General features: G+C 40.8%; 3 protein-coding genes and 2 long non-coding RNA genes across 10 annotated transcripts in view; all 5 read left to right on the forward strand.

Moving 5' to 3' along the window:
* Positions 1 to 422: 422 nt before the first annotated feature.
* LOC135336461 (scavenger receptor cysteine-rich type 1 protein M130-like) lies at positions 423 to 7,453 on the forward strand. 2 transcript variants are annotated; one of them, XM_064532263.1, is made up of 10 exons: positions 423 to 578; positions 3,064 to 3,259; positions 3,347 to 3,510; positions 3,815 to 4,013; positions 4,190 to 4,341; positions 4,583 to 4,787; positions 5,138 to 5,283; positions 5,732 to 5,927; positions 6,222 to 6,364; positions 6,725 to 7,453. In XM_064532263.1, the coding sequence occupies exons 1-10, from the start codon at positions 515 to 517 to the stop codon at positions 7,288 to 7,290; spliced, it is 2,031 nt and encodes a 676-aa protein (XP_064388333.1). In that variant the 5' UTR covers positions 423 to 514; the 3' UTR covers positions 7,291 to 7,453. The 2 variants fall into 2 exon arrangements, with proteins under 2 accessions (XP_064388333.1, XP_064388334.1); XM_064532264.1 differs by having other exon boundaries at positions 3,347 to 3,501.
* A 1,125-nt stretch (positions 7,454 to 8,578) lies between these two features.
* LOC135336704 (uncharacterized) lies at positions 8,579 to 10,253 on the forward strand. Its single transcript, XR_010394905.1, has 3 exons — positions 8,579 to 8,701; positions 9,180 to 9,358; positions 9,701 to 10,253. It is a non-coding gene; the product is annotated as an uncharacterized LOC135336704 (long non-coding RNA).
* A 317-nt stretch (positions 10,254 to 10,570) lies between these two features.
* LOC135336705 (uncharacterized) lies at positions 10,571 to 11,957 on the forward strand. The gene is made up of 3 exons (XR_010394906.1): positions 10,571 to 10,761; positions 11,078 to 11,244; positions 11,471 to 11,957. It is a non-coding gene; the product is annotated as an uncharacterized LOC135336705 (long non-coding RNA).
* Positions 11,958 to 12,071: 114 nt separating this feature from the next.
* Positions 12,072 to 13,968, forward strand: LOC135336740 (uncharacterized). Its single transcript, XM_064532597.1, has 5 exons — positions 12,072 to 12,214; positions 12,419 to 12,535; positions 12,622 to 12,739; positions 13,056 to 13,180; positions 13,327 to 13,968. Exons 1-5 carry the CDS (start codon positions 12,157 to 12,159, stop codon positions 13,845 to 13,847), a joined length of 939 nt encoding a protein of 312 aa, XP_064388667.1. The 5' UTR covers positions 12,072 to 12,156; the 3' UTR covers positions 13,848 to 13,968.
* Positions 13,969 to 14,449: 481 nt separating this feature from the next.
* Positions 14,450 to 20,763, forward strand: part of LOC135336225 (uncharacterized) — a 37,771-nt gene continuing 31,457 nt past the window's right edge. For 4 of the 5 annotated variants that reach the window (XM_064531971.1, XM_064531974.1, XM_064531975.1 and 1 more), the window contains exons 1-8: positions 14,450 to 14,606; positions 14,835 to 14,922; positions 15,367 to 15,399; positions 17,690 to 17,818; positions 18,543 to 18,662; positions 18,771 to 18,914; positions 19,088 to 19,201; positions 20,411 to 20,428. In XM_064531971.1, coding sequence (XP_064388041.1) covers positions 14,868 to 14,922; positions 15,367 to 15,399; positions 17,690 to 17,818; positions 18,543 to 18,662; positions 18,771 to 18,914; positions 19,088 to 19,201; positions 20,411 to 20,428 — 613 coding nt within the window. In that variant the 5' untranslated portion in view covers positions 14,450 to 14,606; positions 14,835 to 14,867. Of the gene's footprint in view, positions 14,607 to 14,759; positions 14,923 to 15,366; positions 15,400 to 17,689; positions 17,819 to 18,542; positions 18,663 to 18,770; positions 18,915 to 19,087; positions 19,202 to 20,410; positions 20,429 to 20,763 lie in introns of all 5 variants that reach the window. The other variant, XM_064531972.1, reaches the window with a different exon arrangement.

The raw sequence follows: 20,763 nt of genomic DNA on the forward strand, positions 1-20,763 counted from the left end.
TGCAGGGAACATTAACAGTAGCTATTCAGCCAAGTCAAAAGCCTGCAAGCGATTTTAGCACTCTATACTAGTAGTAAATTATGCTAAAAATACCCAGTGAAACTAGAAACTGAGTAGCATAGTCATCTACTAGAAGCAATGAGCCAGAAACTTAGATTAATCTAATAGTCACAAACATCGAGTTGTTGCTGCACTTGCCTTTGTTTTTTTACTCCTGTCTTGATGTAGCAGGTAAGGTATAGCGATCACAGTGTTAAACTACTACGACTTATTAACTATTAAACAATACAAGAGGGATAAACGAGCAAGAATGGAAGTTAAGTTAGGTAAAATGCTGACTGGGCAGGATAGAAGATTTTTCATAATTATTATTGATGACTACTAATGACTAATAGATGACTACGCGGATGACGCGTGTCCAGCCCTGCCCACGAAGCATGGGCATAGCAACACTGTGGGTGTGGCAGCACTCATAAAATTCACCAATGATTATTTTATCAACAAACAAGGAATAATGGCGAGTTCACTAGGCTGGCTGGTTGTGGCTGCTCTAATAACCCTGGGCTCCTCTACACATGGTAAGTTAGTTGATCGATCATTGCTAGTTTTATCATACTCTGTTTGCTGTGACTGCACTGAGCTGCACTGACTCACTGCATGTCATGTCGTGCATAGCGCATACAGAGATTTTCAGGTACGGATAGGTTGGAGGGAATGCTTCAGAGTGTAAAGATATACTCATGCATAAGTTTTATAATTAAATTACTGCTGTATTGTGCTGTACTGTATGTATGTACCGTACTTATTCGATTTAAAGCGACACTTTTAAATAATTACGAAGCAGAGGTCGTTTCTTTTGGAGGTTGACAAATTATGTTGAAGTCCTGGTGTCGCATATTTAGAGGGTAGCATCTAATTGGAGGTTATTTTACTGTCCTCGATTATAGGCCGCTTAAATTACATTAAGTATTTCCTCCATTCAACCTACATGTACCTGAAATCCCCTGTAGTAGTTTGTTTACATCTACATACATGTATACGTAATACCATATATGCTCGATCAGAGGCCGCTTTTGTATAAAGGCCGCACTCAAATAGTAGCCTCCCTTGCTAGCAAAATGGTAGCCGCTCTCAAATAGTAGCCTCAGTGAACTTTGACTCTAGCATTTCTGCACGTGGCAGCCAAAAAATTATTACTAGCAGCTAGCTACATGTACGTAGCTACAAGTAGCAGCTTGTTAGTGCTTCACAAAGACTTTCTCATGGCAGAGTTCAAGTTTATGCAGGTGAAAACAACTTTAGATGACAAACTAAATTATCTGGAGCTAATAAACACCGCTCTTGAACAGTGGCCTCTCTTGAATTGTAGCCTCCTCTTCCAGCAAAATGAAACATTTAGTAGCCGCGGCTCCTGATCAAGCATATACGGTATCTATGTTCAATAGCTTGTTATACACGACTTAGCTGTGTACAAATTCAAGGGAACCGCCTCCAAATATGCGAAACCTTCGAGCTTAATACACTATTACAGCTGCACTGCGTTGTACACTAGTTACCATGGACGATTACGTATAGGGTTGGTAACCACTGCCAAATTTGTAACCCAATCAGATTACAGCGTTAAAAGTGCTGAAGGCGTGGCTCATTTATAAAATAAGTCAGTATAACTATATAATAGTCATATCAAAATGCAAAAATACCCTGTGCAAACATCCAGGGTTGGGTTCCGCCCAACTACAAAGCAAGCGAATTTAAGATTTTGCCTTAATAATGTGATATAATAATTGGTAAACCAAAGAGGAACCGATCTTGTGTGTGTGTGTGTGTGTGTGTGTGTGTGTGTGTGTGTGTGTGTGTGTGTGTGTGTGTGTGTGTGTGTGTGTGTGTGTGTGTGTGTGTGTGTGTGTGTGTGTGTGTGTGTGTGTGTGTGTGTGTGTGTGTGTGTGTGTGTGTGTGTGTGTGTGTGTGTGTGTGTGTGTGTGTGTGTGTGTGTGTGTGTGTGTGTGTGTGTGTGTGTGTGTGTGTGTGTGTGTGTGTGTGTGTGTGTGTGTGTGTGTGTGTGTGTGTGTGTGTGTGTGTGTGTGTGTGTGTGTGTGTGTGTGTGTGTGTGTGTGTGTGTGTGTGTGTGTGTGTGTGTGTGTGTGTGTGTGTGTGTGTGTGTGTGTGTGTGTGTGTGTGTGTGTGTGTGTGTGTGTGTGTGTGTGTGTGTGTGTGTGTGTGTGTGTGTGTGTGTGTGTGTGTGTGTGTGTGTGTGTGTGTGTGTGTGTGTGTGTGTGTGTGTGTGTGTGTGTGTGTGTGTGTGTGTGTGCGCGTGTGCGCGTGCGTGCGTGCGTGCGTGTGTGCGTGCGTCAAGTACAAAGGATTTGGGAATAAGGTTCAAATTGCTACTGGAACCACCTCCATACCTTGTGATGTAATACAATACCGATTATTAAATGATACCTCATGGTTATCATTACATAGTGCCAATTCCTACATGGACTAACACCTATACAATGCATGGACAATGCATGGCTATCAAATGTCAACAGCTATTTATGAGACCAGCTTGGTTTACAAGTACACTAATTATAATTATCGTGGATGTAAATGTATACGGTTTATATATGAACAGTGCATGGCTGCATGGAGACTATAATTATATGCATGCATGGGACCAAGAGTTCATTAGGAAGAGTACGCAACTCCACTTAAAACCATAGGGGGCGTTTCTCCAATCTTACGTCGCAGCCACATGCTGTTGTATAAACTGTGAAGTCAAATTTGCAATGAATAACATAGTGATGATTGTGATAATTATCACTAATGTTATTCATTTACAACTGCCAGTAGGAAAGGCATGTAGTTACCATTGCCTTTCCTGCTAGTTGCGGTTACTACAGCCAGTATCTGTGACGTATGATTGGAGGAAGGAATGCGCTTTTTGTGTACAGTCTATTGGAGTTGCGTACTCTTCCTAATGAACTCTTGATGCATGCATGGGACCCATTAACTTGGCTGTATTATGGAGGGTGCATGGTACGTGCATACCACAATATTAATAATGTTACTCTATAAATGCAGAGCTATATGATGGAAACTTGAGGCTGGTAGACAACTCAGGCCAAACAGGAGGCTCCTCTGGCAGACTGGAGGTCTATTACAGTGGACAATGGGGGACAGTGTGTGATGACGACTTCAGTCCAAATGATGCAAGGGTGGCTTGTCGTCAACTAGGGTACTCAACCTACAGTCGATACGATAGCGTTGGAGGACTAAGGTGAGTATCATACATGCATGCATGCATGTATATGACCGTGCATAATTACAGCTTGTGCAATAATTTGATAATCATTACCTCCTATAGTTTTTCCCAAGCTTCATCATCCACTCGGACATGGCTGGATGAGCTTCGTTGCTCAGGAATTGAGAGTAGACTCATTAATTGCCCTGCTAACACTATCGGAGTTGAAGATTGCACCCATTCTGAAGATGTGGCCTTGATCTGCACTAATATCGATAGTACTACAAGTAAAAATATACGAGTATACATATAGTGATGTGTGATAGCATGGCTATACAGTTCAATTATAGCCATGCATGCATAATTAATCCATGGTGTGTTACGTACATGTATTTTGGCCCATTTGTATTTTGGCCCATTATTCTCTTTTAGACCATGCACTCAATATTTTCCCTATGATATGCTCACATTATTGACCTCCCTAAAGAGACCGCCTTTCCATTCCTATACACCACACACACACACACACACACACACACACACACACACACACACACACACACACACACACACACACACACACACACACAGCGAGTACTGGATCTGAAAATGTGAGACTGGTTGGTCTCGATGGCCATACTAGAGGAATGGGTGGGCGTGTTGAGGTCTATATAAACGGCGTGTGGTACACTGTCTCTCAGAACTCAGCCACACTTCAAGATACGGACGTTATTTGTCAACAGTTGGGCTTTCCAACTGGCGTGTATTATGGCAGTGTGGCAGATTTGGGGTGAGTATAATTATAATATTATTTATATACAGTCTGTAAAGTATACTTTATGATTTTCGAAGTGTAAATTAAAGTCATAATTATTTTTCTGCCTACGTACAGCATGTGATTTATTTGACAATTATTTTGACACAACATAATACACTTGTGATTAAACTCTTGATGGACCTACACAGATATTCCGCAAATTTTTTTTCTCCTGTGGTTGGTAGTCTTGGCTGTACTGGGTCTGAGAGCAGAGTGTCAGACTGTCCTTACACCCTTAGCTCCAGTTCATTCATAAACCAGCTGGCAGTGATGTGTGGTGGCACACGGTACAGCCAAGGAAGTGAGTGGGTGGGTGTGGAGTGGGTGGGTGTGCGTGGGTGGGGTAAACGGTACTGTGTGTGTGTGTGTGGAGGGAGGACATCTGTTATTACATTTGTTTCATGCCAAATTTTGTAGCTCTAACCCTTGATACATGTATAGATCGTGTTCTTGTATAATTATTATCATAATTATGTCCATCCAAAAGCTAGTACGTACATATAATAGTTATATTATTATACAGCTAATGCTTACACTCTCAGGTGCCCAGTTTGGGCCTATAGGGGGTGAGATTCGACTCAACACTGACAGTGACTCTCGTCCTTTCTCTGGTCGACTGGAGATCTATATCAACAACCAGTGGGGGACAGTCTGTGATGATGGATTTCAACAAACTGAGGCAGAGAGGGCTTGCAGACAACTTGGGCTGTTGGACAATCTTTATTATGGCAACGTTGGGGACCTTCGGTGAGCTAGCTAGTAAATACAGTGTCTCCTAGCTGTCTCTACCCTGTAAGCAGGCCACCCTCTATAATACAGCCAGGTTAATGGGCCTTACATTGAAGTCTCTCCATAGCATGTGTTTGGACCTGTGTTAGCAGGCCACCCTCCTATTATAATACAGCCAGGTTAATGGGCCTTAAATTGAAGTCTCTCCATAGCATGTGTTTGGACCTGTGTTAGCGGCCACCCTCCTATAATACAGCCATGCAGGTTAATGCCTATAAAGGGTGACTGTACTATATTATGTACATTTTTAGCTATTATAGTAAAGCTTTTACATCAACCCCCTCTCCCCCTCCCACACACGCACACAGCTTTGCACAAGGTTCTGATCCCATCTGGATCGATAATATCGGCTGCAGTTCAGAACAAAGTGAGACTATTGCCGAGTGTGCCTCTGGAACATTTGGTGTCCATGACTGTAGCCATAGTGAAGATGTAGCACTGGTCTGTCTTGGAGGTGCGTGTAAGAAAGGGGAATTCCCTTTACGTGCAGCATGTGTATTTCTGTTCATGGCGATCTTTATATATGATTTTATTTTTTCCAACACTTTATTCTATTTTTTCCAACGAGAGTAATAAATTGCTAATTAAACTCATGTACGTACCACATTGTATTATAGTGGTTAACTCAAGTGAGCTACAATGTACAGGTGATAACTGCATGTGCATGTATATGTGTTAATGTTGTGCGGCTACCCTTAGAATAGTATCATCTTGCAAAGTCTGATTTTCCCTGCATACAAATAATAATTATGTGTATAGTGGGGGAAGTATATAAGAGCGGTTTGTATGTCTATTTCTATATTGAGAGCTTATAAAGGATGTGTCTATTTTATACTGTAAGAGTAAGTAATCATTTTGCCGAATGTATAGTGCTATATATTGCTCTTCCCTATACTGTATAGAGGGTTCCGTGCGACTGAGGTCTAATGGAGGGCTGGGATCAACGGGTCCGGACGTGTCTACTGGTCTACTGGAGGTGTACGCTGGGGGTGAGTGGGGGACCGTGTGTGATGACCAGTTTACGCAGACGTCAGCTAACCTTGCCTGTCGTCAACTGGGATATTTTTTTTCAAACAGCTTTGATGATGTGGATATATCGTAAGTTATGTATACAGATATATACGAACATTTATATTGCATTCACATAATTATAATACAACTGTTACATGCAGCTACAGCTACATTATTATAGTGGAGCATACAGAACGGATATACTTGAGAAGCAGAAATTTTACCCTTTATATATGAATGTCCACTGAGTTAAACTGTGTAACACTATTGATGCCATGATGAGTTTCTTTTGTATAGAATGGGGGGATTAAAGTATACAATGCATAGAAGAATGAAGAAGCTGTTCAAATTCGAAGTGTGTATTTTTGTTCTTACATACAGATCCAGCAGCCTGCCGATTCTATTGGACGATGTTCAGTGCACAGCAAGTGATGAGTATCTCCTCCTCTGTAGTCACAATGGTATTGGGTCACACAACTGTGGCCACTCGGAGGACCTGGAGTTGTCCTGTTCCGCTACTAGTAGTGAGTAATCGTTTTATATGCAGTATTTGAACACGTATACCATCTACATGTGTAGTATGTGTTTATGTACAAATGTACGTATAATTTGCTTTAATTGTGAATGGGGAAATTGATAGTGAAGCGCCATAAATACGGAGCTGAATATACGATGCATAGTGTCAATCAGTATACATGTACAAGTCATACACTTTGAAGCATAGAGACTAACCGTCTAATTATATAGTTTAGTCGTACATATACAGGTATGTATAGTTCTATTTCCTTCATTGCAATTAAACCCACCTCATTTCGCATGATACCATTATGATTAACACATCATTATAATGTCTTGCCACTCCTCCCCCACACACTATAATATAGCTGGTGCTATAGTGGCCATTGCCGTTACTGTCCCTCTTCTTGTCATCATTTTATTCCTCATCTGCTGTTGTCTGTGCTGCTGTTACTGCTACAAACAGACGTCGTCTAAATCAGTTGCTCCCAATCAAGTGGTTGTTCGTCCTCAAGCTAACGCCTACCCCATGCAAACCGTACAACCGCAATCAGCGTACCCGGTCCAGGCTGGCTATCCTCAGCAATATCCCGCAAATCCTCCTGCAAAATTGTCTCCATATCCGACTAACCAGGCTGCCCCCACTCAGAATTTGTATGGGTCTCAACCAGCAGCTCCCTACCCGACTGGACAATATGCCTACCCCTCAGCCCCCTACGCCACTGGACACCAACCCCCAGCCCCCTACGCCACTGGACAGCAACCCCCAGCCCCCTATCCCACTGGACAGCAACCCCCAGCCCCCTACCTCACTGGACAGCAACCCCCAGCCCCCTACCCATCTGGCGGAGTAGCGGGTCCCACAACTCAGCCCCACGTAAAAGATGCCCCGCCCACCTATTCTGAGATATTTACCGCACCACCACCCCAGTGAGATCCAGCCTTACCACTGTACACTGACTGCTTAATTGTAATAACTGTAAGAAACGTATCTTTTAGATTGGACGAATGTTGCTAGATCTAGTATAGTATATATACAATGCTGTTTTTATTCCATTCAACTTTATTCATTGCAATTAAAAATTTTGAGAAAACAATCCTTATAGAGCAAACTTTTTAATTATTTTCTATGCATCATGTGTTCTTTGTTGTTTACTAAATAGCTAGTGTACACGTTGTATTTATATATTTGCATGAATAAAATAGTCTCGAATACCCGCCTCAACCTAAAAGCTTGAGTCTGGTCAAACTCACATATGAACTTTGTTCTGCACAGTCAGCAAAGTCAAGTGGACTACACGCCCACAAGCATAGCATAGTGATAAAGCCACAAGCCACCGCATGTTAGGGACAGAACATACACAGAGGGCTATATCAGACAGTGTATCAATTAAGGCTAGGAGTTGAAAGCCTACGAGAAAAACACTGAGCTTGAAGCCATCATTGCACAGAGCTAGAGGGCCATGAAACCATGGTCGACGGTCACATTCACATAAATGAGCATTTAGGCTGTTAATTAATTTCGACAAGGTGTTCCAAAGGTCCTGTTGCTAGATCTAGTCTGGAGAGTTCTAGTATCATATCCTTACAACTCTCTCCATGAATTTTCCTACGTCGCCTTCTGCATGTCTGGGGCTAATTCTTTCTACTAGTAACAATCCATGCTGCTGTGGCGGTTAGCTATAATGATATTCATGTAGACTATAATTTTATTCATGTTCCACACCCACTTGTGGCCAATTAAATGTCCAAGAAATTCCTGGACACACTTGAACCAAACCACAATGTGAGTTTGACCAGACTCAAGCTTTTAGGTTGAGGCGGGTATTCGAGACTATGAATAAAATGGGAGGGGCTGGTAAACTGTGATGAGCTGGTGATGATCGTCTTAGCTAGAAACTGAAAACATCAACTGAAAAGAAGATAGGACTATAATATAGTCCTATTAGGCCATGCAAAGTCAATTTGTAGTTTATCAGGTCCTCGCGCGCTTGGAAATTGGCAGCTTTACAAAAAAGTTAAATATCACGTGACCTCAAATTAAAGGCACTAAAAGAAAAGAAAAGGATAAATTTGTATGGTTTTTTGTCATGAATATAATTATGACTAAAATTAATAGGTAAAAATTATGCACTTCCGCTTATTGAGGAAGTTAGGGGTGTGTTTTCAATTAAAATTCTATGAATATCATTATCATTAATATTTATCAAATGCCTCAATCCGCTTGCTATTTTAGGAATATAATAGCCTGAGAAACTACAAATTGACTTTGCTTGGCCTTATACTGATCAGATTGTTGAGTACCATTTACTTCTGTTTAACTCTTCATATAAACTTCAATGCAGGTAAATCATTATAAAATAATGATGGTGTATGCAGTCAGTCTATATAACTACATCATTGGATCATGCAGTCTTCTAGCTAACATAAACTGCATGCATGCAGTAACGTAGCTAGCAGAGTTCAAACGTGGGCGGAGGAATGTGTGCATTTGCATGAAGTGCTAAAAATAGAAATGTATATTTTTAGCATTTCATGCACAGTCATGCACATTCATCCGCCCACGTTTGAACTCTGCTCATAGGAGTTGCATGCCCTCTCTTCTTGTATACGCCCTTGATATTACCATGCATGCAATCAGTCAGATCCATTGTTATAGAATGTCACATGACTACAAATAATTATAGAGGAAACGGAATTGTCTTGGGGAATTAACCATCCTATAGTATATTATACAGTATGCAGTACAATGATCATGTTTGTGTGTACAGCTAGCAATACTCCATAATAAATGAATAATTGCTTGCTTGTATATACGTATAGGTTTAATGAAACCCTCTCGTCTACTTCAATCTGGCTTGATGAACTGAGTTGCCGTGGTGATGAGGAACGATTGCTCAACTGTTCTCACAGAGGAGTTGGGATGACTCAGTGTAGTCATAGCAACGATGTAGCCGTCATCTGTTATGGTGTTGTCTCAACAGCTGGCAATCCAACAAATGGTACACGTATACGCGTAGTTTAACACAAGAATGTCATCCATGCATGGCATGTATACATACTGTGTATGCATGTATACATACTGTGTATGCATGTATACATACTGTGTATGCATGTATACATACTGTGTATGCACTATATGCATGGTATATGCACTGCTGCACACAGTTGCTATGTTACTGCTGTCCAAACATGCAGGTTTAGATGACAGCTAGTGACTTGGTGCATGGTCCAATACATTTATACTTCACATTGTCAATTACTTAGTGCGTGTACGTCGAATTTGTATACAAACGTGTTTGCAGATTTCTATCATTTTTCTCTCTTTATAATTACCCTTATAGGTTGAACACAGAAGGGGTCTCATTCCCACGCATTCATTCTGGCCGTCTGGAGGTATATTGGAATGGGGAATGGGGAACTGTGTGTGATGATGGATTCGGACAAATGGAGGCTGATGTGGCTTGCCGGGAGCTGGGATACAAGTCTGCCCTGTTTTATGACGATGTCGACAGAATTGGGTCTGTATAAGTTTGAAATGTCTACATACGTTTATACAGTTTTTAAAGCCCCCTTTTTTTTTCTTTACTTATACAACGTGCATCAAAAGTTTTATACAACAGTTGCATGTGATGAATCAGTTTTGCATACCTTACACTTGGCTTCTATTAACGACATCCTTACAAAATATCTTACTGTGCTAAAACTCACCCACCCACACCCCCACCCCCACACCCACACGCACACACACACAGCATGTCTGAAGCCTCCTCTGATGCCCCAATATGGCTGTCACTCCTAACCTGTTCCCCTGGCAGCACTATATAGACTCACAGACTGTGTCACCACTTTTCCTCTCGGCACCGGCGACTGAAAGATGCTTCCATTTCGAGGACATTGCTCTGGTCTGTCTCGGATGTAAGTGCATGCATGGGTTAACTTGTGACTGTTGCGATTTCAGGCCTTGCAATTGTCCATTTTCTGAAAATGTTTTTCTATAGAAGGCCTGTTTTCGGAGCTATTTTTGATTGCTCATAACTTGTATTAAGAATGTCCGATTTTAGTATACTTTTAGCTTTGATATAGTTCTGCGGTTGGTAATTATATGAAAGTGCTTTTCCTTCCATTTTTAATGGCTTGTAGGTAGTTCATGCATGCACAAACTCTATATTACTCTGTCCGTGCAACAACCACTTTTCGGCCCACAGCTGGTTCAATTCGACTCCATGGCGAACGAATTCAATTCTACCTATCCCTCAACTTCTAGTGGTAGACTGAAGATATACGTTCGTGGGGAATGGGGGGCAGTGTGTGCTGACACTTTTGACCAATCAGATGCTGACGTTGCTTGTAGACAGAATGGAGATAGCAGGGCATATGATTTTGGACCAGTTGGTGATTTGGGGTGAGGCTAACTACATACACATGGCTCAGTGAATTTTTCACAATCTATATATGATAAGCTATGCAGCCATTTGAAACTTGCATGCATATACTATATACCTAGAGAGATAATTAATTATAGGAGAGTTCTGAGATTCGCTTATAGCAGTAGTAATTGACAATGTATCGAACCCTCAACTATAAGGACCCCTATATATATGCATGTATAATAGCCAAAGGGCTCTTTCCCTGGGTTTCACTGTATTGTACTGTATATACTATTACGATCATCCACCCCTCCCCGGCACACACACACACACATGCACACATGCATGCAGGTACACGTCCAATCCTAATGCTCCAATATGGTTGCAATGCTCTGATGCATCACCGTCCTTCTTCATATGTCCCAGTGACAAGCTTAATATGAGTGGGTGTGGTCAGCAAGTTTCTCTCTCCTGCTCCAAATTCTTTCAACGGCCAAGGGATAATACGGCACATGCAGGTATACGATAAATAATTATAATTTATGGTCGTGATGCATTATACAGTGTACATCTAAAGAAATCACCTGATTATCTGTGATTTAATTTTTGTGATTTTAAAAGTAAATCTTTTATACTCAAGATTTGTTATAAGCATGCCACCGCTGCATTTGGAGAATTAATGTAAATTTGAGTTTTTTGATGCTGTGTGTTATTTATTCCCCCTCCCCACACATACACACACAGTTGGTGTTACACTGGGCACTATAGCAGCTTGTGTCATCTTTGTGCTCATCATTGTGTCCATCTCATTCTGCAAACTGGAGTGGTGGTGTTGTCTTTGTCAACGATATTTCAAGTGGAGGAGAAACTACAAACAATCGCTGAACAGAACTAGAGAAGAACTGGAAAACGAAATAATTATCGAGCCTAATTATTGTGTGAAGCCCAAGAACCTCCAGCTCCGTATTCACAACTGCCTTCACAACAAATCGACAATGTTGACGGAAATCCATCAGCAAATCCGAATTTTTTTGAAGAAGTAATGTTGACGTATGCGGATATACCACCACCTGACCCTCCGAGGCCTACACAAAGACTCACTAGGGAGGGCCCCCCCACTTATATAGACACTGTCACTAACTAATAGCTTTTTCTATTTTTATACCATATACATGCACGTATATACTTTTTGTCTCTAATATCTGAGAGTGTGTCAGCTGGAGCTGCATGAGATTGACTGATTTATTTTTGGGTTGGGGCTGCTCTTTGCATGCATGCATGCTTGCAGCTAGCTCAAGAATGATCTGCACATGCATCAAGGCAGACTGACACATTCCAATGAACATGTATACATGCCACAAGTCAATCCAACTTTGCTTCATTTAGAATCACTGCATGTGCTGTAGCTATATTAATAGCTGCTCTGCAAGATGAAGTTGATATTGTGTTGCTTTCTGACAGTCATCACTGGTGCTGCATCACAATTTAGTAAGAATATAATTATAGTGTACATTAAACTTTTTACTGATCTTGTATATAATTATAATTATAGGCATTTGGTCTGTATTAATACTATTGGCTCCTACTAGCTACTATAGTACTACTTCGTATTAAATCTTGACGATGCCTGGGTGGCCGCAGGTTTGTTCGCGCTTACAGCTTTACACCACCCCCCCTCACACGCACACACAGACAGCATCAACACCATATTCGGACCACCTGATGGACTGGACTATCTTCTCAAGAATGGAGTATACGTTCACTTTATCAGTACAAGTGGTGTCTATGGGCAACTGCAGGTATCACCAGGTGACTATTATATAATTATAGTGAATGCTGAATATTTTTGGATTAAAAAATAACATTTGCATAATTATTGGTTCCATTTTTTGCAGCTGGTTCTGGCCAGTATGAGAGCGTGTGTGATGGTGGGTTCGGTCAGACTGAGGCCGATGTGGTGTGTAAAAGACTGGGCTGGAACAGGTCCACCGGATACGAGAGTACGGTGTCGGAGTAAGTGTCCTCTCTGCCGGGAGCAGCAATTAACATGTACCGTATAGCTGGTGATTTCCAGGGGGGGGATATTCGTGGTTTTCGTGGCTGAAGCTCTGACCATGAATATTTTACTCACAAATGAAGCGATCTTGCCTACCTTTACTTGCAGTGCAAGTAGCAACCACTATATCCACGAAGTGGTTCAACCACGAATGTTTGCCCCCCAAAAATTACCGGCTATATACTGTATAGTTATAGCTAACTTGTAGCCTCGTTCTAGCCCGTATCATAAATGCAGTACCATGCACCCATGTCTGCTGCTATATATACACAGTAGGAGGACAGATCTTATCCATGGTCTGGCATGTTCCATGACAACCCTGAGATGCAGTCTAACTGTTGGCAACTGTGGAGAGCATGAGCAGCAGAATACTGTCGGGTTGTATTGCATTGAGAAACGTACGCCTGATATTTAGTAAAAATACAAATTTTAATACTTGCACTTGTATATACAGAGATAAGCAATCTTTTCAACTAGCAAAAAAGCCCAATAAAATTCCTAGTACCACCGTAATTCATACACATACACACACACATGCACACAGTCTCGCTGTTTGATGTCTATGCTGCCATAATATCTGCAAGTGTGGTCTCCTTTGTCGTCTTTATTGTCATAGTAACGGCTATCGTTGTTTTGATTTGCTGTTGCATGTGTGGATGTTGTGCTGTATTATGTGGCTGCGTTAGAAGAAAATACGAAGACCGAACTGAAATCAACAGTGGTGGTGCTCAAATGACCGTTGTTAATAGCAACCAGACGGCATCTGCCCCTGGAATCAGTTCCCAATTGTACCCGCCCACTCAACAATTACATCCTCCCACTCAGCAGTTGTGCCCGCCCACTCAACCATGGTATGCCTACCCTCCTCCATACGATGTCGGTGTACAAGCAATTTTGGAAGCACGGCAACTCGAACAAAATAAAGTTGAGAATACAAATGAATGTATCGGCCCTCAGGCACTTCATCAAGATCATGCTAACGAGCAGTCAGTCCAACAGGTTAATGTGATGGTTGAGTATCCAAGCGAAGAGGCTCAGTCTGAGCAGGAGAGTGATCTAAACTAGTGCAGAGAGTCAGTCCTCCTTTGAACATGTTATGGCCCAGAAAATTGAACATGTACACTCACCATTTTGGTTGTTATGATTGTGCAATGTTAATTAATGTATTAATTTAATTTACACGTAATTAACAGATTGCCTCTGCAAATTATTGATCACTAATGCGCATGCGCCAATAATTCCATTACGGTAAAGATCCTCAAGTGAAGATACATTCCCACATGGAGGAGCAGAAAGTGAAACTGTGAAGTGAAACTGTTTGCAGCCATTCAAAGCTATCATTATAGAGTGGATTTATTCAGCTGCCAAGATAATTAAGGTGCCGTATATAATAACACTTTTTTTGCTCCCCCTGTTTTTTTACGATTCACTGCAAAGCCAGCTCTCCCTGCACTCATTTTAGAATTAGAATCTTCATTAGAGAGTATTAGATTACACTTCATGCATAGTTGTGGTTGTCCCTCAATTCCTGTGGCTGAGTCTAAGTGTGGGAGAAAGCAAAGTTGTCGAGATGATGATATTGATCCATCCTTAGATTGTAACAAGATACTGCATGCAGTTATGCTAGCCATCGTGCATGCGTGCAGCCCCACCTAGTACACAGGAAGTACCACACAACTGCTTATAGACTGCATGATTGGATTGCTCTAGTATAGTTGCACTGCTATCTAGCTAGTGTAACACTTCAGTTTATTTGTGAGACGGAGCTAATATATATTTTCCAGTGTGAAAGAAATCTCTATACAATATTCGTTGCAATATAAGGTACGAAGAAAGCAACCCAATATGAAGCTAAGCAATTATAGCCAGAGCTTTCCCTCTGTACATTATAGTTTGTTAGTTTTTCATGACTTTATGATTGAGATTAATTTGTTTAACCAAAGTGAACCCATAAAATATTCTGTGCTTTTGTTGCAGAACTTATACGGCTTACTGAACAAACTTTTATGGAGCGGCATTTTCATTATACATTCACTGTTTAATCCTGTTTAGGTATACAACTGTTCTGAATAAGTTCTGTGCGAAATGGCAAGGTCCATTTTTGCTCTGACTGCAGTCGTCTTGGCTCTGAGTTTTTCTGGTGAGTTATATAAAAATCTGTAGTGAAACTGGTTTATAGTAACCGCCCTAGGGGCAGACCCAACAGCAGTGCATGGCTGTAGTATAAAGAGGTGGCCTGCTAACACAGGTCCAAACATATGCTATGGAGACTTTGGGGCCCATTAACCTGGCTGTATTATAAGGTGGCCTGCTAACACAGGTCCAAACACATGCTATGGAGACTTTGGGGCCCATTAACCTGGCTGTATTATAGAGGGTGGCCTGCTAACACAGGTCCAAACATATACTTGGGGCCTTAGAGGGTGGCCTGCTTATAATTATAGAGTGAAAATAGACAATTTGCAATGTATGTTAGAGTTCATTCTCAGCAGCCTCTATATGTGCACGACATGTCTGCACGGTCTCTATATTTTGCATGAAATGATTTATTATTAATCTTCGAATTCTTTCTACTATTCTGCAGCTCAAGCTCAAGCTCAAGACGTGGGCTCCATGTGTGAGTTGCTGTAATAGCTGAAGCAGTACTGTTTATTGCAATATCTAAATTCAGAAGGGTTTATTTTCAGAATTTTAACTAATACTCCAAAAATAATGCAAGTGTGTAAAAATTAGTGAGAGCCTTCTACAGTAGTAACATTCCCAGACTATATTGTAGTCACATGCGTGTAATTATTGGAACAAAGTTGGTATGCTTTTCGGCACTGAAACTGTCCTATATATGCGAGCCTGCCCTTATATCGGTGTGTGTAGTAGTATCACGCAATGATCCCGTGGTTTAGGGCGTGCCGGGGTGTCAGGTCACACAGGAGTTTGTCTATAATAACAGTTATTGAAATACTAGTACAACTCCAAAGGTGGGAGGATATGAGATGAATGTAAGGGATACCTACACTGTTCATTGATGTAGTCCAAGTGCTTTGGGCTTGGAATTCAAAACTAGCTGAATGAGAGTGACAATAAAGCCATATTTCATTTCATGTATACGTATAGATTCAGAAATTCCCATTGCCCTTTGTAAATATTAACTTTGAGGTATGTTAGCTAGAGCCTTAATTGTGATGCTTGCCTGTAAACATATTATATACTGAAGTTCTCTCATTGGTTTGTAAATATTAAGTTCAAGGTATGTGCTGTAGCTATTGGTGTTTGCATTGTTTAATATCAACAAAGGTAGCTTCACCTACTTGTGTGTATATAGGCTGCATGTTCGTGGTATTGACACACGCTCAGCCTGTAGCATAATACCGTCAGCAGAGCCCATACTAGTACTGTGCATTTAATTAGCATTACTGTAACATTGCCCATAGATAGAAGAAGGAAATTGATTGCACAGTGTGCTTAGGTTGTTTATCTTGAGTGTATATAGTTGGCTGTGTGAGATTTGTGTAGCTCTAGCTTTGAATATGTACATGTATTTTCACACTGTACTGTGCTTAAAAACCCAGTCAATCATTTTGTGTACCTACTTGTAGAAAAGTAACTAAGTGTATGTATGTATATAGCTAGCTCCTAAACAAACATCAAAAAACAAAATACACGTTGAAAAACAAAAAAACTTTCATTACTATGTTTGATGAGTGGTCACTGTTAAGTGGTCTAATCTCACACGCTTCCCACCTACGTACTAAGTACATACAATAATTATGTCATGCGTTTGTTTATTTAGAAAATTAGTGCCCAGAATTTCTAAGTAGTGGCTATTTTCAATCTCAATTCAGCACATAAATTTACCTCTTTTATAGCCTGTTAGGTCTAGGGCACACCACTAGCTGTATGAATGTGTTGTAAACTGATGTGCTTGATGTTATAAGGTAGGTAGGCTGGCATATAGCTTCTGTAACTGTGTCTGGTGTATTAGAGCATTATTCCCACCCCCCACATTCACCACAAAGCACCCCCCACACTGTGTATTATGATACCCCCCACACTCACTTTCACCACAAAGCAACCCCCCACACTCACTACAAAGCAACCCCCACATTGTATTTTGACCTTTGTGATTTAAAAGTCACTGCATGCATGTACATACATAGTTTTTTGTTTCAATATTTGGACAACTGAGGTGTTGTAATCTGATTAGTCAATTAGACGATGACATCATATCCTGTACAAGTGGGTTGTGTCTAATAGGGGTAGTTTTAGTCCATTCATATCAGCAGGACGTAATGAACTCCTGATGTAATTTAATCCTTCCTAAATTGCATGCTTTATGGATATGCATTCCATCGTCCTTTTTAAGTTAATGAACGTGCAGACGATGCCCATTAATCGGTGATTGTTGCTTAAGCACCCGTGATGACCGTGAGGAAACTACATGCCCTTATGAGATAATCGTGTACAGTACTTTAATATATCAAAATCTGATTTGTCTGAACTCGTAAATTAAATTAATTAATATGGCTAATTACCGTGAGTACTCATGCAGCCAATCAGCGTATTTATAGAACATACTTTTTTATCCCCTCGATATCTTGTCCCATTCGTCCCCCCTAGTTAAGCGACAGAGGTCGAGGTACGACACGAGCACCTCGATTAGGCTTGGTCACGTGCAAAATTAAACAGTAAAGTCATAGTTGCATGTGACTAATTAACTCAAGTTTAGCCCAATCGAGGTTTGTGTCGGACCTCCTCTGGTTAAGCAAAGTTCTTAAGTATTACCGTGGGAGTGTGTGAGAATGCTAACTCCAGGTCCAGTGGGAATTAAATAAATACGGGCGTAGCAAAATTGTTATCATAAAATTTAAACGCTACATACGTTACGAGTGATTGTTTTTATTTTCCAACAGTCTGCGACTATGGGTTGTACATGTGCCCTGATATGTATGGATCTTCCAACGTCTCTTGTATCAACTATACTCTTGTGTGTGACGGAACAGTACATTGTTACGGTGGACGAGACGAATCGCTTTGCGGCAGTAAGTAATGGACACTAAATCTTGTGTGTGTGTGTTCTGTGGTACAGATGTACCGTATAGCGGGTAATTTTCGGGGGACAAAATATTCGTGGTTGAGCAATATTTAGCCACTTCGTGGATAGTGCTAGCTGCTTGCACTGCAGGTAAAGGTAGGCAAGGTCGCTTCATTCGTGGGTAAAATATTTGTGGTCAGAGCTCCAACCATGAAAACCACGAATATTTTACCCACGAAAATTACCTCCTATACGGTATACATATGTCTACATCTATAGATCTCTAGTTTGACATTTTACCTGATAATACTGCGTGGTGAAGTGTTTGCTGCCTTGTATAGTGTAAAGCAGGTACATTTTCCGATGACGGAGGCAATTGAACTTTATTATTGGCGGATGTTTAATTTTACAATCGTGCTGCAATATCAATTATTAATTTATCACATGCGATATAATACTGCTAGCTAAAATTATCCGCTGATACGGCAGTGGCGTAGAAAGTGGCGGCCCCCATCTTTCTAGGCTATTAAGTAGAGATGACCAATCAAGTTGCACTATGTAGATCGATAGGCGTACTTTTTCCATTTAAAAAACTAGAGCCTCCCCCCCCCCCATTGAGAAATTGCTTCCTACGCCATTGTACGCTATATATGCATGGGATATATGTACTCAAATTTCCCTCTCAACAATAATCATAATTATAATTATTTTATTCATTCATTTTCCTGCAGACTGCAGCAGTGGTTATATCCAGTGTCCCAACACGGATACTTGTATCAGCAACACTCAAGCCTGCGATGGCGTCGTTGACTGCACGTTGGACGATGCTGACGAGACAGTTCGTGCATGCGGTGAGACGTCTATCATGTGATACCTGTCTGCCCCTCAAACATTAAGCTAGTTTTTGTAGATTTTAGTGATAATTATTATCCCCCTGTAACAACGTATATAATATGCAGGTTGCGTGAATGATAACCAGGTCCCTGTGTGCGGGAGAAGTATGAATGACACCACGAGGTATTGCCTCAATGAGACGCTGGTCTGTGATGGGATTAGCCACTGTATGTATGGTGAGGATGAGAGCTCGCAATACTGTGGTCAAGGTAAGGGGGTCTGTTAGCTGTGGGGGGTAGCTATTGTTAGCCATGGGGGGGTAGCTATTGTTAGCCATGGGGGGGTAGCTATTGTTAGCCGTGGGGGGTAGCTATTGTAACTGTTTTATATGCTATAAGATCTACGTAAGCGTTTGACTCGTTGTTGCCGTGACTACTCGTAGAATGTGAAGGGGATCTTCTCTCGTGTTTTGACAACGGGACGTGCTATGAAGTATACGAAATGTGCAACGGTGCCTTCGAATGTCCAAATGGTTTTGACGAAGGAAATTGCAGTGGTAAGCATCATACCATATAGCGGGTAGTTTTCATTCGTAAAAATATCTAGAGCGGAAGTACATGTGATGTGATATTCTTGTGACGTTTCTAGTGATCTGGATTAATCGTTGCACATGTTCTTCTGCTCTAGACATTGTAGGTGAAAGAACTCTGAAAATAAAAATCTCTGTATAGGTCTAGTTATCGTATATGCTCGATCAGAGGCCGCTCTTGTATAAAGGCCACACTCAAATAGTAGCCTCCGTTGCTAGCAAAATGAAACATTTAGTAGCCGCTCTCTCATAGTAGCCTCAGTGAACTTTGACTCTAGCATTTTTGCACGTGGCAGCCAAAAAAATTCTTAATACTAGGAGCTAGCTACATGTACGTAGCTACAAAAGTCACACAAGATCTGTTAAAGCAGCTAGTTCTAGCAACATTACACCATTTGTAGTCTTCAAGCAATGTATAGTTACCGGGAAGTAGAGTTCGCATATACGTGGATAGTCAAACACTAGAGGACACACAGTACATAAGATGTTGTGTTGTCACGGGTGCGCCAGTAACAGGGTCCATCTGGCGTTGGAATTCTGAGCATTTATATTAAGTTGTTTTTAATAATTTTCCGCATTGCTTCATTGTTTTATTGGTAGTCACATATATATACTGTGTGTGCTTTGCAACTGTAGTAGCAGGCTTATTCGTTGCCAGGCAATATAGTTCCGGTATTTTGATATTTTGTGGACTGTTGATTTCTTAAATACGCCATGTAATTAGTTTATTTATTGTCAAGTATTTTGGTAGCAGTTTGTGTGTGGGCTCTTGTGTGTAGTGTCGTATATTGTATCAGGTTTATAACACGAGGTTAATTGATTGTGAATGACACTGTACAAGCATTTGATTGCGTTTCTAACTGTAGAAATTGCATGCAAAACATGGGAAATGGCATTCAAAGCTTGTCTTTGTGTGTCTTTAGATATAATTATGTGAAAGCTCGCAATTTATGATCAACAAAATGTCGCATTTGAAACCTAATCCTCAGTATGCGGTGTATGCATGGAGGAAAAGATGTATTTTCGTTCAAACTTAAATGTTTAGATAATATCTTTAACGGAAAAATAATACACATAGGATGGTGTCATCTTTCTCTATTATTATAAGCCTGGACAATTTATTTGATGTTCGATTGTGTTTTTATAACATCTAACTTTTTTTTTATTGCCTTACAGATTCGGCTGCGGACCGATGTAAGTTGATACAGAGTGTGCTATTTTCACACCCGTTTGAAGTCGACATAAATGCATTCTCGACAAAGTTATTCTTATAGTTTTAAAGCTGTCCTATTTTAAACTTGCTTTCATACATGCCTACCTACCGTATTGCTAGAATATTTTACAGGTGAAAAACTTTTGCGAATGAGCCAAATCAGCAGAAAATTTGACTTTTTGCGATGTTAACTATTGTGTTCTGGCAAGGATCGTGCGTCATTACCAGTATACTAGTTTATAGGTTTTGCTGTATTTGCAATTATTGCAAAGTGATCAACGTTGGCAAAGTTCATAATTATATGTTTGATGCTCGC

This window comes from Halichondria panicea, chromosome 5, assembly GCF_963675165.1.
Source record: "Halichondria panicea chromosome 5, odHalPani1.1, whole genome shotgun sequence".
NCBI lineage: Eukaryota > Metazoa > Porifera > Demospongiae > Suberitida > Halichondriidae > Halichondria > Halichondria panicea.

Excerpts from the sequence above, each read along its gene's own strand:
- LOC135336461 (XM_064532263.1), top strand. The coding sequence starts at position 515 with ATGGCGAGTTCACTAGGCTGGCTGGTTGTGGCTGCTCTAATAACCCTG. Across the intron at positions 3,511-3,814 it reads TAATATCGATAGTACTACAA|CGAGTACTGGATCTGAAAAT; the intron begins GTAAAAATATAC and ends ACACACACACAG. Across the intron at positions 5,284-5,731 it reads AGCACTGGTCTGTCTTGGAG|AGGGTTCCGTGCGACTGAGG; the intron begins GTGCGTGTAAGA and ends TATACTGTATAG.
- LOC135336740 (XM_064532597.1), top strand. The coding sequence starts at position 12,157 with ATGAAGTTGATATTGTGTTGCTTTCTGACAGTCATCACTGGTGCTGCA. Across the intron at positions 12,215-12,418 it reads TGGTGCTGCATCACAATTTA|ACAGCATCAACACCATATTC; the intron begins GTAAGAATATAA and ends ACGCACACACAG. Across the intron at positions 12,536-12,621 it reads GCAACTGCAGGTATCACCAG|CTGGTTCTGGCCAGTATGAG; the intron begins GTGACTATTATA and ends CATTTTTTGCAG.